A 17,691-nucleotide genomic window follows, 5' to 3' on the forward strand; every position below is an offset into this window, starting at 1 on the left:
CTGTTAGGATTTAGTTAGATTTAAGATTATCGTTAAATTATATTTTAATTAGGATTAAGATTCTGTTATACTAGTTTTTTTATTTAATTATTAGTAGTTATCCCGTTAGGAGATTTGGTAGATTTTATTCAATATTTTTTCCTATAAAGAGGCGGACGACGAGTTTTTATTAATAAAAAAATGAGTTTTTTTATTGTGTCTTTACTCTTTATTTTCCTATTCGAATCCTCGTAGCAAAGTGTTCGTTTTTGAATAGTTTATCAACTTATTAATCGAACGTCCATATTTGATTGTGGTGTCATTCATCCCATTATCCATCTCATGTCCACGACGAAACCATTCAACTTGTATACGTATTCTGAAACATGTTTGTGTTATATATGCTACAAGTCGCGAGATGCCATGTTGGAACCCATTTATCACAGCTATCGCAGGCCGTATGGTCGACGAGAGGCTAATTTATTCAGAGAGGTATCGCGCCAATGAGGCACGCATCAAAAAGAGGATAAAGTATATACAAAGGTGTCTCTATTTATAATAATGAGTAATTTTAGTTGGAACAAATACATAAGGAAAGTGAATCATTTTATATACCCCCGTCCCTTAGAAATAATATGTTATTTAGGGTTGACACAGGTTATAATGTGTAAATGGTAAAATAAGAGAGAAGAAGAAGAAGTGGTTGAAACTGTGTAATGGATGGTGGGTTCCATAAATAATACTCCATTCGTCCCACTTCATGTAAGACAAAACTTTTAGGCACAGGTTTGTAGGATAGGAAAAAAAGTAGAGAGAAAAAGTACTAGAGATGATGAAGTAAGAGAGAGACAGAGTGTTGTTTTTTGGTATAAAAGTAAATGTCTCATTTGTAGTGGGACAGGCTAAAAAGGAATACGTCTCACTTATAATGAGACAGACGGAGTAAAGTAAAAGAGAAAGATAAAAAAAGTTGTCATAAATGGACATAAGCTAATTCTATGGGGCGAACAGTTGTCATAAATGGATATAGGCTAATTCTATGGGGCGAATGAAAAAGGAAATATGTCCTATTTTAGGGGGGTCGCGTTAAGGTAATACTCTCTCCGTCCGACCTAAGCGAGACGTTTCTATTTTGGCACAAGAATTTAGGTAGTGGTGTTTAGTGAATTAAATTATTGATAGTAAAGTAAGAGAGAGTAAAGTAAGAAAGAGAAAGAGAGAGAAAAAAATAAGAGAGAGAGTAAAATAAGAAAGAGAAATAGAGAATAAGTAAGAGAGATGGTAAAGTAGGTGAGATAAGAGGATAAAGTAGGTGAGACGAGTCAGTTGATTGTTGCCAAAAAAAGGAAACGTCTCACTTAGGTTGGGACGTACCAAAAAGGAATACGTCTCACTTAGGTTGGTACGTGCCAAAAAAGAGTACTAATATAGGTATAGGGTCGCGTTAGGGTAATACTAATATTCAGTTTTAACTAATAACTTTCAATTCTGTGTATTAAAATTATCAATACTAAGACATAATTATATCAATAAAACATGTAAATTTAAGTATCAACACAAAGACATAAGTTTATTAACACAAGAAGATTGATAAATTTATGTCTTTGTGTTGAAATACATAAATAGTAAAGTAAGAAATATTAGGAGAATGATAGTTAAAAATACTTTTGGTGGATAATGAGACTCCATTATTGTTAGTGTTTTATGGTGGGTCCTAATGGTATAAGTTTTAAATAAATTGACATATATGAGTAATGAGTTTGGAGAACTTTTCATAAATGGAACTGAGATATTTTCATGGGACGGATGAGAAAGGAAAATGTCTCTATTTTTATGATATGGAAGGAGTACACGTACTCCATTACATCTGTCCCATAAAAATATGTGCATTTTAAATTGCACGGGAATTAGTGCACAATTGGGAAAGTAAAAGAGAGAGGAGAAGGGTAATTAAATTAGTATTAGTTGATAGTTAGACTTATATTTGTGTTTAATAAATTGTAATGATGGATCATAGTTGTATAAACCGTATATAAATTGATGTGTATAGATAATGAGTTGGGGACAACTTTCAATAAATAAAAATGCTCATATTTTTATAGGATGAACGAAAATAGAAAGGGCACATATTTTTTATGGGACCGAGGGAGTATCAGTTCCAAAATCTCTGACAATTTCCGTTAGGGCTTCCGCGGTGGCGCTCCTCACTCAGAGGCTCTCTATCTTCGAGATTGAGGCTTTTCTCGTTCCACCACTCTTCTCTCCATGGTACAATTCACCTCCTTTGTTGTTATCTGATTCGAAATTCTCTTTTGTATTAGAAACGTGCCCCTCACCCCTTAAAAGACCTTATAAGGGGAAGAATTATCCACTCTTATATAGATGAGATAGGATCATCTACACGTCGATGTGGGACAAAATTTATAGTTTTAACATTTTGTTTGATCTAAATGAGCGTGGTTATTGAAGCTCCTATGTTTCACAGTTTTTTGTTGTGCTCTTTTTTTTTTACGGTTTCGTTTGTTTATTGTTAATTTGGTAATTGATGTTGATGTGCTTGTAAATGTGCAAATATTTGAGTAATTTTGTTATATCCTCTGTTGGTTTTTGATTTCACTGGAATCTTCTTTCGCTCCCGGTTATTTTGTTGAATTTCATTCATATTTGATAGATTAGTAATTATGTTTGACTATTTTTTATTGTAATGTGGATTTCCAGTTAATGTTATATGATTGATGAGCTATGTGTTTGTTGTTTTTACAGATTGGAGCTCTAGCAAATGCAGCTGAAGCAACAGTGTTAAATTGGTGAGCTCTTTTGTCCCATTTCTAAAATGTTTGTAGCTTATTAATAATAAGGCATTGATGTAGCATTTGATGTTTGAAGGCTTTGGATGACTGAGCTCGGCATGAAGAATGAAGATGCCGGAGGGGAAGAGGAAGGGGAGGACCAATGTGATGACGGGAAGGATCCATTCCCGAGGCCAATGGTGGTGGTGCTGGAAACGGGGATGAGGAGGAGCAAGAGGAAGACGACGAAGAGGAGACTGCACAACCACCAGCTAAGAGGAGGAAATGAAAATTTCCGGAAGATTAGTGGCGTTTCTTAATTCGTTATTTACCTTGATATCACCAAAAACGAAAAGTTTGCATGAAAATTGTACTCCATTCATCCCACTCAAGATGTCCACCTTTCTTTCTAATTTGTCCTACTAAAGATATCCACCTTCTATATTTGAAAATAAATCTTACTCATTTCTCATTAAATATTCAACTACATTTTCCTCTCTACTTATTACACCTAACAACTCATCATAAAATCTCGTGCAACTCAAGAATATAGACATCTGGAGTGGGATGGAGGAAGTACGTTTTAAGTGGAGATATTCAATCACACTAAAAACAATGGCTACATATAAATGAGTTGTACGTGTACACAAAATTCTCCAAATCAATGGCAAATAAATCAAGAGATGAAGTTAAAAAAGTTTGTTACATTTCATGAATCATGATCAACCAGATATTGCTGTGACGAATATACAAACTATATTGGTGCTCCTTCGTTAAAAGATTTGATGCGTGCAAACACTACAAACCCAATAGCTTCGAGAGTCTATCAGAAAGGTTGGCTATCACGAATCCTGCAAACACCTGCAACGCAAAGATGTTCCGAACAGAGGTCATGCAACGGATCTTGACCTATCAGACAGTCTGATACAAGTTTTTGTCTACCTGGATTGAGCCAAGAATGTAGATGGCCGAATAAGATCGCCCGTGAATCATCATGTCGGCCACCATGGCGAGTGGAATGGTGAGAGACATGCCCAGGGTGGCCACAAGTGGCGTTGTCCAGACGACACACAATGCCCTAAATAATGACCAGAGCAAAATCATGAGACTGTACGAGGTCTGTGTTGAGAAAAAAAAGCAGTAGTTTCTCGTACCAAAAATAGTCCGAAAGAACGCTCCCAACTAGCCCGTTAGCAATCACAATTTCATCCATCTTAGCTGAATGAGGAATGGTGAATTTTGGTTCTATACCTAAAGCTGTTAACGGCCATACTGCAACGAACGCGGATTTAGAGTCGATTACAAAACGAGAAATACAGCACGCCTTAATGACTTACCAAGCCACCAAAGAGCCACAAGTGTAAATAGGCCAATATAGCCGAACAGCTTCTGCACGTCGACCCTCTCTCCTTCCTCGCCAGAAAACTTCTTGAGCAGCACTGCAGCACAATATTAAGTATCATGGAAATAAGTAACAAAGCCTTAAGTTGTACCATCATTGAGTGAGAAAAGCACGTTACCAGTGAATAAACCGTAAGTCATAGCTGATAGAAGCCCAAATACATCCCCGGAAAGAGAGCGCTTGCTACTTCTTTAACAGAAACAAAAAGTTTGAACCATCAGTCCTGAAATATACATTACAATTGCACTGAGGAATAACATGAAACTGAAGACATTCGAGATTCAAGAAAATGGGGGGAGACACTCACGAAGACACATTTAGCTCCGACTCATCAGCAGCCCAAGTTTTTCCTAGGGTTGTCATGATGACGCCTCCAATGCTTACAAACACAGCAACTACCTTCGCAAAATTTAAGGTATCTTGGCCCAAGAACGCCCCAAAGAAGAGAGTAAACAGCCCTGAGGTGGAGGATAAAACGGTAGTACTTGCAACACTCGTCCGTGCAAGAGCAGCATTTGAGAAATACTGAAAAAGATGAGCGAATTAGACAATATCCTCAATACTAACTCGAGTAATGCACATTGAACTAAGGTACCTCAGTGATGAACCAAAGAGGGGCGAGGTAGAATCCATAAGTGGCGATTTCTTTAGCTGTGATTTCTTTCTCGGGTTTGATACTTTTAGAATCATCTACAGGAACCAAGGGCTTCCCCTCATCATGTTCAGAGAGGTCTACCTCACTGTCTTTCCTGTTGATGTGTCTTTGAATTTCGATTTCAAAGATTTTCTGTGCAGAGCCTAGACCGGGGAAAACGTCGTCACCCTTTCTGCTAGCACGTTTCTTGAGGATATTACATAACCAGTCTTTGAGGAATGCTATAGGTATATAAATCACCATTAAAGAAGCTCCAAGGTATGTCACAGCAAATGGCTGCTTATAGTCTGTGAAGATATCCTGTTTTAGAGAAGCACATTCAAGATTAAGGTGACATGTTAAGGCTAAACTATCTAAAATTGCAAGAATATAACAATCCATTTTCCAAATTAACACATTTCATCTAAACATATCTCAAGTGGTATAGGCAGAAAAGCAAAGAAACTAGTTTACCAATCATCTTTTCCTAGACTGCAATATGAATATGTCAAATTGCTAAAACAGATTCGTAAATATCCAAGAAAAGCAGCTAAATCTAAAGAATAATTGAAACTCTGAGAGAGCGAGGATCAAGACCTGTGTAACCTCAGCAGAAGCAACCCAAATAATGACAACGGTAGCAATTAAAACCAGACCACCGCTATATCTCCACCCCATCACAAATTCAAGCAAAACCCAGATTCCAAAATTTGATCTTGACCAAGATAAGCAATCAAGATCTGAACTTTCTCAACCCAAAAACTGCAGAATCTTGCAAGAATGCCACCGACCAACAAAAGGAACAACCAACTTCAAGCATAAAAACAATGTAAATAGAAACCTTAATCACTCAGTAATTTGTTAGTTAGGTTGGAACACATCAAAGCAACAGCAATAAGCTGTAGATTGATGAAGAAGGGCAGAAACAAAATTCAGTGAAATAAGTCCAAGAAAGCCGTATGGGAATGGAGGAATGAGGGAAATTTTTTAGGTTATAAACAAAATCTGCAGTTAATTCTTTAAAAATTGCATTGACTGCGAAATTATTGGTTACTAGAAAGGAAAGTTTTTGCCTTCACGTGTTAATTACAGCTCGTCAAACCCTTAAACTTCACCCCACTTGCTTTCCACTCAATTCTCCCATCTCTCCCTCTCCCTCTCCCTCTCCCTCTCCATACATACACATACCAAATTCTTACTCTACACAATTATAGTGTGCCTGTCATGTAGTGCTCATTGCCAATTGGTATGTTAGTTAGAGAATTGCATTAAATTAGTAATAAAGAATATGTTAAATTCATCATTATTGGGTTTTAAATTGGAGCAGAAAATTTAATTTAGTGCTGAAATTTGTGAAAAAAGGTTACAAGTCAGCTGGGAAATTTTAATATTGTTAGTTAAGGAGGTTGCAAAGTAGCAATCATATCCAATAAATAATTAAATACAATTGAAAGGAACCAAAACTCTGCCTCTTCTTGAATTTCTTCTGTCTCTCAAAACAAAACAAAAAATCATCAAAACTCTCATGAGCTATGTTTACATTGAACACCTTGGTTTGTTCTTGATCGGTCAACGTCCTGTTTCATTCCTTGACGACAGAACGCGAGGTCTATTTGATATGCAGCTTGACCTTTCCTGATTCAGTGACATCTAAATGAAAATCATGTGACTATTCTCCATCCAAATATAGCCCTTGTGAGTGTCACTATGCATCACACCATTTTATCTTAAAAATGTTCAGTTTTCATCAATAGAATCAAGAACATATTCATTTTGATCATTTGAATTACCTTCCCAAATGTGTCATGGTCATAAACATCAACCATCAGCAGCTATGTAATCCATATCCTCAACTACAAAATCAAATGTTGATTCCAAACTGGATCCAATGTGTCATTAAGTGCCTGAAAAGTACTCCCTCCGTCCCCTAATAGGAGTTGCTCTTTGACCGGACACGAGTTTTAAGAAATGTAGAGAAAAGTTGGTTGAAAAATTTAGTGGAATGTGGGACCCACATTTTTATATTGGTTTTATAATAAAATGTGAGTGAAGTGAGTTAGTGGAATGTGGGGCCTACTACCATTTATGGTAAAAATGAAGAGTGACTCTTAACGGGGGACTGCCCAAAATGGAAATTAGCGACTCTTATTCGGGGACGGAGGGAGTATACAACACATTACACCTACTTGATCAAGACAGCATTTTCAGTACTAAAACCTCGTCAAGAAAATGGCACCCTTGTCTTGTTTCTGTGCTCGGATTTCTTCATTGTTAGCACCACAAAAGGGCCCGATTTTACCATGAGATCGGTAGCTGGCACACTTTCCGCCGACACCACAGTCACTGAGAGAACTCCTCTGACAATAATATCCTTCTTATTGGCAGCAGCAGCTTCCCTACTGTCAAATGTTTGAGTGCCTTCTCTACAGAAGTTAGGGATCAAATGGGTCCAAACATTCTCTGTGCTAAACGGACAGTAAATCAGCTCCAAATGCACCTTCAAATCCCAACTAAAATTCAGTTGAAAGATCCCAAAATATGATCAAGAACGCAGACTGATTCTAACCTGACCACGATTCTTGTTGTTATCTCTCTGGATGTCAAGATCCTTCACTAGCTTCAGCCACACATCCTTCACCTTACCGGCCTCAAGAGTCAAGATTGCGTAGAGGCATCAGAGCACAGCAGCTTGGACTCCTTCATCATCATAGATCTTGATTGTAAAGTGCTGAGTGGAAGTGTCCTCAACTTCAAACTCAAAGGGCTCGTTCCAGATTGGACTCGTTTGGTTGTCCTAAAACAAGATTTTTCACTCTTCTTCACTGTAAACCGGTGAAGAACTTGAAACATAAAATGAAAAAGGACAAGGCCAAGATTCTGGTTTTGCTATAGTTTTGTTTTTTTTGGTTCTATCTGGCAATGGACGGATGCACAGCTTAGCAAATGGATCAGATTTGCCTCAATGGCATCAGATATTCCTGGGATTGAAGATAAATCTCCACCAATCACTTTTGAGTGTAAAATCAAGATTCCTCTGCACTCAAAATGGCATGTTTTAGTACAACCTTAAAGTAAAGAAATGCAGGATTGGGATTCACCTTCTCTATCAAATCTCAATGAAAAACAAACAGCTCCAAAACATGGGAACTCATCTGCTAGGGGTTTGAATATCAGCCTAAAATCACCAGTGAATCAATCCAATGTTAAAATAGAGTTGCGAATTCGAAAAGATTCAATTGTTTTAAGCACATAGCTACATATATACATATGGTGTGTGAGATAAATTGTGCCTGTATTGGCAGTGCCACCCCAACTCTAGTCTTGATATCAAGCACTATATCTGGATTTCCATCCCACTGCATATCCAATTCTATAACTATCTCATTAGGCTCACTCTCCAAAATGGCAACTCCTATTTCACATCAAAAGCATCACAATCAAACAGCATTAATGTTAATAATAAGTTTAGTTAAGATTACAACCTGTGAATTATCAGTTGTGATGCCGCCTACATCGGTTAGTACTTGGTGGAGTGACAATCTCATGACTTGGAAAACAAGACAAACTCGAAAAGAATGTGATGATATATAATAAACCTGGTGAACATAAGTTGATTAAGCCAGTTTAACTGCAAAATGAGATCAACTCGAATCAGATCACATGATATTGTAATATTCATACAGAAATATATATTCATGTAATAACTAACATAACTTCTGCATCTGAGATGACAATCCAAGAAGGGTAGAATTTTCCACAGTAATTTTTTTTTATTTTTCTTTTTCTCACTTTGGTTTTTCTCTTATGAAAATGTAATACAGTAGTCAGTAGCAATTAATTCATACAAAAATCACCAAATCAATGCGCTTCTTGGATCTGAGATTTTGGTATTTTGCAAATCCCACAATCAATCCCAAGGCAACTGCGAAACCCAGAAGGTAACCAAGGAAAAGTCCCATCTTGTGCAGAATTAAAGATCTAATTTTTAGTTTTCTTTGATTGATTTTTTTTCTTGTGCTTGAATTGGAATGAGGTGGAAAACGAACATTTGAATACATTAAGAATTTAAGATATCTAAGTTAAGGTAAACAAGTTTGTGTGCTTGTGCAATATGAATGGCTCAATGGATGACTAATCATGACATAATCAATTAGTAAATGAACTTGATGGTTTTGGACAATAATTTATCTTATAATATGAAATATACATATAGATTGAAATCTTGTTGATTATGGGGCAAATGAGTTATGATATGGCATGAGATTCTAATTTTTGCAATTTGAATTAATTATATATAGCTATTATAAACACTGAGAAAAAAACATTGTTTTATACATCAATACAGCAGTATTCAATAACTGTAATTCCATGCGATAAAAAAACATTAAATTTCTTAGTTAAATAAAAAGTTGGTATTTAAATTAAAGTAATTCAATAACAATTTAGGACTACAATTATACTTATCAAAACATGGAGATGATGTTTCTCTACTCGGAATGAACAATTAAAATGGTATGGTTATCGATCAATAATTCTATAAATTAGTTCCATAATATCAATATATGTTCTTATCATATCATGAAAAATGACAGTATTACTTGAACTAAAAAGAACCACCACCAAAAACTTAATTTCAACATGTGTTCAAGCTGTAGGCTGCGCAGCATGAGAATTTTAACCAAAACACAACTGTCACAAAAAAAAAAGATAACTTGAATGTAGACTTCGACGTAGGGTTTGTGAATCTTTGACAACATAATTAGTAAATTAATTTGGAGAATGTATCACGTAAATACTCTAGCATTTTGCATCATTACGAAAATGTAGAATGGTGGGTCTAAAGCAAATATAAATTGACTGATACTTTTCCTAACACAATATGAAATCTTATACAAACATGCACAAATATAATGAGTTTGAGTTCAACCTTATTAGATTCATGTTCTTATCGGATTGATTTGTTAATAACTAGATAATTTTAGGTTGGGTTCGGGTTGGAATGGATTGGATTAGTTCCGGTAACCCATTAAAAAATACTACTAATATTCTTTTAATCATTTAAAAAAATATTATGTTTTACTTTTATTCTATAGGTTTTGTAAATCAACTTTAAATCATGTAAATCAGATTTTTATCATGTACTCATATCGTGTTGTGTTCGGATTTGTAGGTAGTTGGTCGGGTTCGTGTTCGGGTTAACAATTATTTTAATAGGTCAATTTGGGAGTTCGGTTATTATTAGATTGACTCGATAACGATTCAACACGTATGATTTGATAATAATTGATTTCCAAATATCAAAATTGTTTGTTTCATGGAAATATACAAATAACAAATAGCTACACAATTAATATTTAGATTCCAAACCAATCACCCAAAAAAGCTAATACGTATTACTGTATTTTGCAAATTAGATTTAGCCAACAAATCTTTTATTTTTAAATTATTAAATGAATAACTTCAAAAGCTCAACTTCACACACTCATCACGATCGTGAGCGAACTTATATATAAATACACAAACATATATATACTGCGCGCAGCTAGGGAGCATCGTCATTGAGAAATCATGGCGATGAGAATTACTTTTTCGATCGTCGTAATTTCGGCAGTAATCGTCACCGTGTTTTTCATATCCGGACACTTCTCCGGCCGGTCGCAGAGTTCAAAAATGTTAAGTTAGTCGGAGCTGCAGATAGGAGCGGCGATGAGCAGTGTTTTTGACATTATGATTTATATTGGAAAAAAAGAGGTCTTTTTGATTACCTGCACGTGATTACTTATATTTACAGCATAATTATGACTTAATTACTTGCGATCTTGTTTTGATTAATTTGATGTTGCTAGTAAAAGATTAACAATAGTTGGGGTTGCAGGAGTTACAAGGAAATGGAGAGAAGATTTGAAGGTGTATGTTTATGAAGAAGGAGAGGTGCCAATTGTAACGCCCCACTTTTTGAACCCTAATTGTCGAACCCTATGACGATTGCATTTATTTCTTTTAATGCCGTGGAGTATGTGACTTAAATGATGAGTGATTTAATTGCATGGTTTCTGTGTGACCTAATTGCGTTTTGGAGTTGAGATTTGATTTGAATAGTCAAATCCGTTGAATAAATGACGTGGTTGTGAATAGTCAAGGATGTGGAATATATGACGTGGTCGTTGAAAGGTCAATGTGTTGAGAACACGAGGTAGAAGTAAAAATGATTGAATGGTAGCGTGACAATGTGAATATTTGATGCGAGGTGAAAAATATTGTTGCGAATTATTTCCTAGGGATGAGTGAGATTTATAGGTTCATCATAAATATCATACACATTTGAAATTTTCGACCACCATGATTTTTGGAGAGGAATCCTATTTTTTCTTGGATTTAATTCTTTGCTTGTGATAATTATCCAAATTAAATCCAAAGTCGATTATTCCTTATTTTCTCCATGGAAAATTCGACCCCTACCTTATTCCTAGGGAGACTTCGAAAATCTCCTATTTATGGGAGGAGGAAATTGTTTATTATATATATTTGATCCCTTATTTATTCTCTTCCATGAATAAATATAAATATCCTAGCAAATCTTACCATATCTAAGGAGATATTGTCATATCCTATTTTTATTAGCATTTGAATTTAATTCCTTGTGGGAGAAGGAATAAAAATCGCCTACTTCATATTTTTTGGGAGGATTTATTATTTTTATTCTGCTCCGTATTATTTTATTCTACTCCGTGAAATACCAAATAAAATCATAGGCTATTTAAATAGCCTAGATTTCGAATACTCCTTATTCTTCTCCCCTAATTCACGCCATTCTCCCTCTCCTTCTATAACTCCACAATATTTATTTAATTAATTGTGGAGAATCAAATCTTGGAATTTATCTCTATAAATAAGGGAGGAAAAAACAAACCCTAACCCTAGCCACTAAACTACACGCCTACACTCTCTCTCTTTTTTTTTTCTTTCTTCTTCTCTTTTGCTCCATGAGTTCTTCACCTTTGAGAAGAATTTAAGTTGACGCCTCAAGAATTATTGAAGAATCAAGATTATACTTTGTTTCTACCGATCGTTTCTATCAAGAAGAGGTATTTTTGATCTATCTTTCCTCATCCAACCGATTAATCGATGTTCTTGAACCCTCATGCATATAGATCGAGTGAAAAAAAGGGGAAACCAATTGATGAGTGGGATGCATGTGTGTGTGTGGATCGACGTGTGTGTGTGTCGGCGTGCGTGTTTGTGTGTGCACGCGTGTGATGTGTGTTGAAGAACACTCATGCGTGACCATGATTTGATGATAGATCTGGAGTTGTGTGTGGATAAATGGATATGAAGAGCATGTCTTGATTGTGAATGTTAATATAAAACGAATCGATGGGCAAAAGGGAAACGTTGGGGACATGCATGATTTTGAGTCAATGATTGAGACTGATTTGTGTTACACATAATTTAAAGGTGATAACTCACGCTCTCAGTGTGATAGCAAGGGGAAGAAAGTACTTGAGATCTAAGCAGACGAGGTGAGCTTTCTTTTAAATGAGGACGATGTCCTAAATATTTTATCGATGGGAATGAAATTGTGTTTATCATGCCTTATTTGATTTTAACGTGCCTATCTGATATGACTTTATGCCATTATTATCTAAATTGAATTCGGGTCCTCGTAGGGCCGCAAACCCTACTTGGACTAGTGTACACCTATGGTAGACCGTGTGCTAACGTACGGGCTGGCCGGTCTAGTGACTTGGTTTGTGGCCACATTCCATGTCATGTATTGGCAGATATGGTTAACGTCTATGGGAAAATGACTAACCAGTCGACTTTTACAATGGGAAATGATTTTGAGTGCCTCGGGCCTTTCTAAAGCTAAACCCCGATGGTTACTTATGTATGGCATGATAAATAATACTTTTATTGAAAATGTTTACGGCATGAGCCCACTGAGTATTATTATAGTACTCAGCCCTGCATGTGTTTTCCTTATGTGCAGGTTGAGCGACGACGAGCGGTTGGCGGTGTTGAGCAAATTAATTAAATTTATAAGACTGTCTTGAAACTCCGAGTGTCGTCGTGTCTTCACACATGACTTCACTTTTCTCTTGGATGCTTCCGCCAAAACATGATTAATCATATATTTGGGTTGATACTGAAACCATTAGATTCTTGTTTGGGATATTGAGACATGTTACGTTCTGGATTATTTTGAGCCTTGCCATTTTGAACTAAATTGTGATAGTCATTCTTCATTGGATTTCATTGTTCAAGCGTGACCTTCTTTTCTTATACTTAATTGTTCATTAAATACTTTGGTCAAACCTCTTTGATGAAACCCTAGCCTATCCTCCCTGTTACATTTAAGTCCGTTTAGGTCGCGATCGCCGCATTTATTATACCCTAGAAGGGCGGTCGTGACACCAATAGTGCATGATGGTCCATGCAAAGACATATACACCAGTGAAGGGAGATTCATCCATGAGATGGATCATGGCAGTCATAGATTCAGTGTGACATGGATGGTGAAGTATCTGTACAAGCCTAACTCCAAGAATTCGTCTCTGATTATGTGAAACTCATCTCCACCACCAAGCATCCCTTTTGGAACAGAACTCAAGAAGCTGACCATTTCATATTCTCCCAGTTTGAAGTTGTTAATCATACTAGTTTGTTGTCATGCAGGGACCTTGGGCCTCGGAAGGAAATGCACACATCTACAACAAATCAATCCGCGTCCTGTGCAATGCAAACTCCTCCGCCTGCCTGAGATCCATCTCTATGGTGACTATGTGAACCCAAAGCTGATCTCTCCTCCTTCTCCGGCTATCTCAAGGCCCTACCTTGCATTCTTTGTTGGTGGCCTCCATGACCTCCAAATCTATTGGAAGAGCAGGGACCCTGACCTCCAAATCCATGAGTACCTCCCTAAAAATCTTGACTAATATGACTATATGCTGGAATCAAAGTTCTGCTTATGCCCCACTGGATATGAAGTGGCAAGCCCCAGAATTGTGGAGGCCATCTATGCAGAATGCATCCCTGTGATACTATCAGATCACTATGTGCTCCCCCATTTAGTGATGTTCCATTCTCACTACAGGTAAATGTTACAGAAATAGTGCGGTTGATGGCAGTAACCGAAGACGAGTTTTTGAGGCTCAAGGAAGGGCTGAGAGATTTGATATGTTTCACATGATCTTGCACTCTGTTTGGCTTAGGCGGTTAAATCTACGCATTTGATTAGTAAAACTACAATTGATGTCATTATGTATGTATGTATGTATATAAAGTCCAATTCTTTTTAGTAGTCCCATGCCTGCATGTCTATGTGTATATATATGAACATTGATGATTGGGCGAATTTTTGATGGTAATAAATGCAGGTAATAAATATAGATCACGACACAGAAAGTTACGTGGTTCGATTTACTGAGGTAAATCTACGTCCACGGGAAGAAAGGAGGGCAAATTTGTATTGCTTGATCTGGATTACAGCTTACAATACTGACTTGCTATATGAGATTCGATATCTAGAGAGCTTAACCTTTGTCTATCTGATCTAAGTTCTATTTATACATTTGAACCAAGATCGTGGCTTGCAGGTTGACAACTGCTTCATACCACTAGATAGATCGTGGGTGTAGTGGAGGTCGTGGAGGTCCTGCATGGGTCCACTATCTCCTTGTTCGGTCGAATACTGAGACCGAACTGCTGAACTTTGCCGATCAGCTTTTGCCGATCTGAGAGTAGAGCTTGATTGGTTCTTTTGCCGATCTGAGAGTAGAGCTTGATTGGTTGGCTTTTACCGAGCTGTAGGCTGCGACCGAACTCTTTGGTTGTGCCGAACCGAACTGAACTCTTTGGTCGTGCCGAACTGATACTCTTTCTTGGGTTTTGGGCTAATGGGCCGTCACTGCTATTGGGCTCGCCATTAGGGTTTAGTTGTTTAGTTCGTACCCCATCACTACCCCCCCGAAAAGCGAAGTGAATCACTTCGGCATTTTGGATGAGTGTAAGGGGGAGGCTGACGTCAGGGGACGTGCCATGCGCGTGTCTGCATTAAATGCGATAGCAAATCCGGCCGTTGAATCCAGAAAAAGGGGGATTTGAAACGGCGCTACGGATTTGAAATGCCTCTGTGAATCTGATAAATATTACCATTTTCCATCATTGGAACACTTTTGCTATTGTTTCTTCTGCATTCTCTCTCTTTTGCGCAAAATTTCCTTCCGCTCCTTCAAGAATTTCTTCAGAACTTCTTCAGACTTTCAAAGAGTAAGAATCATGTCTTCTTCTTCTTCTTCTGAGTCAGGTAGCGGTAGGAAAGGGGGTAAGGGATCTTCTAGCCGGAAAGAGTCCGGGGAGAAGACCGTAGAATACTTTCACAGCATCTTGAGTAAGGACACTGTGATATCCCTACACGGAAAATATCTTCTTCCCGGGGGGAAGGTGGTGATTCCCGACGACGATCATAGGGCTAACTCGCCGCCGGAGGGTTATGCCACCGTTTACGAAGCCTGCTTAGAATGCGGGCTTCGTTTCCCTCTTCCCCCACCTTTTGTAGAGCTTCTTGATTTTTTCCAACTCCCTTTAGGTCAGGTGACTCCGAATTCTTGGAGGCACTTATCGGCCTTTGCTGCCGAACTGCGTAGGCTAGATAAGGATCTGTCTCTGAGGGCAATCCTTAATTTCTTCCAGTTTAAGAGGAAGGGATCTTGGTTTTACTTGATCCCTTTACAGCCCTTTAGAGCCTTTTGTAAAACCAAATGGCCGAAATGGCAAAATCGTTTCTTTTTTTATAATAGGACTTCGGCTTCGGACTTTTCCTGGAGAGGGCCGAAGTCCGTTATTCCTCATCCTCGGGTAGAACCGTTGGACGAGCTCGAGGCCGAGCTCAATAAGATTCCCATGATTAGGAAGCAGTACTTGGAGTCTGAGCTCGTCAAGGGCGACTTCGTGTTCGACTCCCCGTCTTCGGACGACGAGACTGAGGGTGAGGATTTCTTTTTTATGCATTACTGCCTTGACGACGAAAACTAACCTTGTTTTCTTGCTTTTTGGCAGTGAACTTGCTAAACAAGCTCGGTCGCAAATCCTCCGAATCTAAGGAACCGGAGAGGCCGAAAACCACCAGCTCGGCGTCTGATGCCGAGAAGAATCCGAAGAGGCAAAAGACCTCTTCGGATCCAAAGAAGCCGGAGTCGACTTCGGCAAAGGGGAAGGCGAAGCTTCAGAAGCCCCCAAGAGCGCCAGAGAAAGACGTGGTCTTGGCGCCTCCTTCGGAACATATCTGTGAGCCCTTTTTATGGCCCACGGACTTCGCCGAGGTGAATTCTCTTCTTGATTTTCTGGCCTTGCTTTTTTCCTGTATTTTTTGTGGCCCCTCGGTTGACTTTTTCCTTTTTCCATTTTCAGTGGAACGATATGCTCAGCAAGCTCGTCGCAGTTGAACTCTCTAAAGCGTCCAGCGACTATGCTGAGATGCAGAGGAAGTTGACTGCTGCTCGTCACCAGGCCGAACAGGCTAGGGCAGACTTTGAGAAGGCAAGGGCTGCTAGGATCTCGGCTCAGGATGAGGCACAGCGGGCAAAAAACGAGCTCATTATCCAGAGAGAGCAGTCGAAACAGAGGGAGGCTGCTGCCGTGGTTGCCCAAGGGGAGGCTCTCCGTGCTTTCGCGGAGAAACTCTTTTTGAGCAATCAATTTTCGGCCTTTGTCGGTGATCTGCTGAAACTGATGACCGATAATGCTGAGCAGGGACCCGAAGTCGTCCTGCCGCTGTATGGCCGAGAAATTGCAGCTCGTCTCCAGAGTCTGCCGCTCCTTGACGAGCTCGCGTCTTCCTCGGTCCTGCTTTCTGCTGACCGAGTCCGTAATTGCCGAGCTGACCGGGACGAGAACATGGAGGCCATCTTTGCCTCCTTGGGACCTGTTTCACCCGCTCCAATTTTCCAAGGAGAGGGTGAGCAGGAAAACGAGGCCGGCAAGGAGACCGAGCAGCCGGATCGGCAGACCGGCGACGGGCAGGCCGAGCAGGAGGTGCAGCAGATCGGCTATGGGGGCGCCGAGCAGGCTGGGGGAGTAGGGAGGCTGAGGCTGAAGCCGAGGTGGACAAGGAGGGAGAAGCTGAAACCCGGAGGGGAGCCGGAGATGAAACTGGCGGAGTATGATTTCATCTCCCTTCTCTTAGTTTAGTTTCTTTCTTCCTTCTTGTAAAATGGCCTTGAAGCCCTCCTTGTGTAAAAAATTTTTTTTCTTATGAATGAAAAAATTTTCTTTCTACACTCGTGTCTTCGTATGGCTTTTCTTGATCTCTTTTACTCCTGTTGTGGTTTACTGCCTGCTCGGTAAGCTGAAATGCCGAACTGACCTAGCTGCTTTGTATTCTTTAACTCTAAGGAGCTGGAGGTACCTCACTGGAAGCGGCTATACTCTTCGGCTTTAAACGAAGCTGAGAAAAAAGCCATAGAGGACCAGATGAAGTATGACGAACTCTTGGCTCGTTCAGTGGAGCTGGAGTCCGACAATAAGGACTTAGAGTCCATAAGGAAGGATCTGGAGGCCGAGCTGGATATTGTCGTCGCTGAGAGGACTGCATATGAGGATTTCATCTGCGGACGCGGGGGAATGAGCATATCTGAAGTTCAGAATCAAGTTGATGAACTGTGGGAGGAGCTTCATGTACTCCGGAGGAACAATGCGCTGGAGAGCTCGGCTTGCCAACAAGTTGTGAAATCATTGCGGCGCTGGGCTTCTCGGTACGACATCATTCTTTCCCGGCGTCCTTCAATCGAGAGATTCCTTAGGCATTTCCCGCCAACAGATGCTCACACTCCAGCTCAAACCTCTGATCCACTTGCTCAAAATCCTACTCCAAATCAGCAACGAACTCA

The 17,691-nt window shown here is 39.0% G+C and overlaps 2 protein-coding genes and 1 pseudogene across 3 annotated transcripts; 1 reads left to right on the top strand and 2 right to left on the bottom strand.

Moving 5' to 3' along the window:
* Positions 1–3,364: 3,364 nt before the first annotated feature.
* On the bottom strand, positions 3,365–5,939 carry LOC121759582 (uncharacterized transporter C405.03c-like). 2 transcript variants are annotated; one of them, XM_042155222.1, is made up of 8 exons: positions 5,402–5,939; positions 4,766–5,125; positions 4,478–4,695; positions 4,289–4,356; positions 4,106–4,207; positions 3,923–4,040; positions 3,711–3,846; positions 3,365–3,629 (listed from the first exon to the last, which is right to left on the bottom strand). In XM_042155222.1, exons 1-8 carry the CDS (start codon positions 5,480–5,482, stop codon positions 3,567–3,569), a joined length of 1,146 nt encoding a protein of 381 aa, XP_042011156.1. In that variant the 5' UTR covers positions 5,483–5,939; the 3' UTR covers positions 3,365–3,566. The 2 variants fall into 2 exon arrangements, with proteins under 2 accessions (XP_042011156.1, XP_042011155.1); XM_042155221.1 differs by having other exon boundaries at positions 4,289–4,359; positions 5,402–5,937.
* Positions 5,940–7,025: 1,086 nt separating this feature from the next.
* LOC121757592 (synaptotagmin-4-like) lies at positions 7,026–8,763 on the bottom strand. Its single transcript, XM_042153116.1, has 6 exons — positions 8,659–8,763; positions 8,514–8,526; positions 8,329–8,400; positions 8,095–8,216; positions 7,371–7,451; positions 7,026–7,301 (listed from the first exon to the last, which is right to left on the bottom strand). Exons 1-6 carry the CDS (start codon positions 8,761–8,763, stop codon positions 7,026–7,028), a joined length of 669 nt encoding a protein of 222 aa, XP_042009050.1.
* A 2,193-nt stretch (positions 8,764–10,956) lies between these two features.
* LOC121757594 lies at positions 10,957–14,038 on the top strand (annotated as a pseudogene).
* The last annotated feature ends 3,653 nt before the right edge of the window (positions 14,039–17,691 follow it).

The sequence above is a fragment of the Salvia splendens genome, chromosome 12 (genome assembly GCF_004379255.2).
Source record: "Salvia splendens isolate huo1 chromosome 12, SspV2, whole genome shotgun sequence".
NCBI lineage: Eukaryota > Viridiplantae > Streptophyta > Magnoliopsida > Lamiales > Lamiaceae > Salvia > Salvia splendens.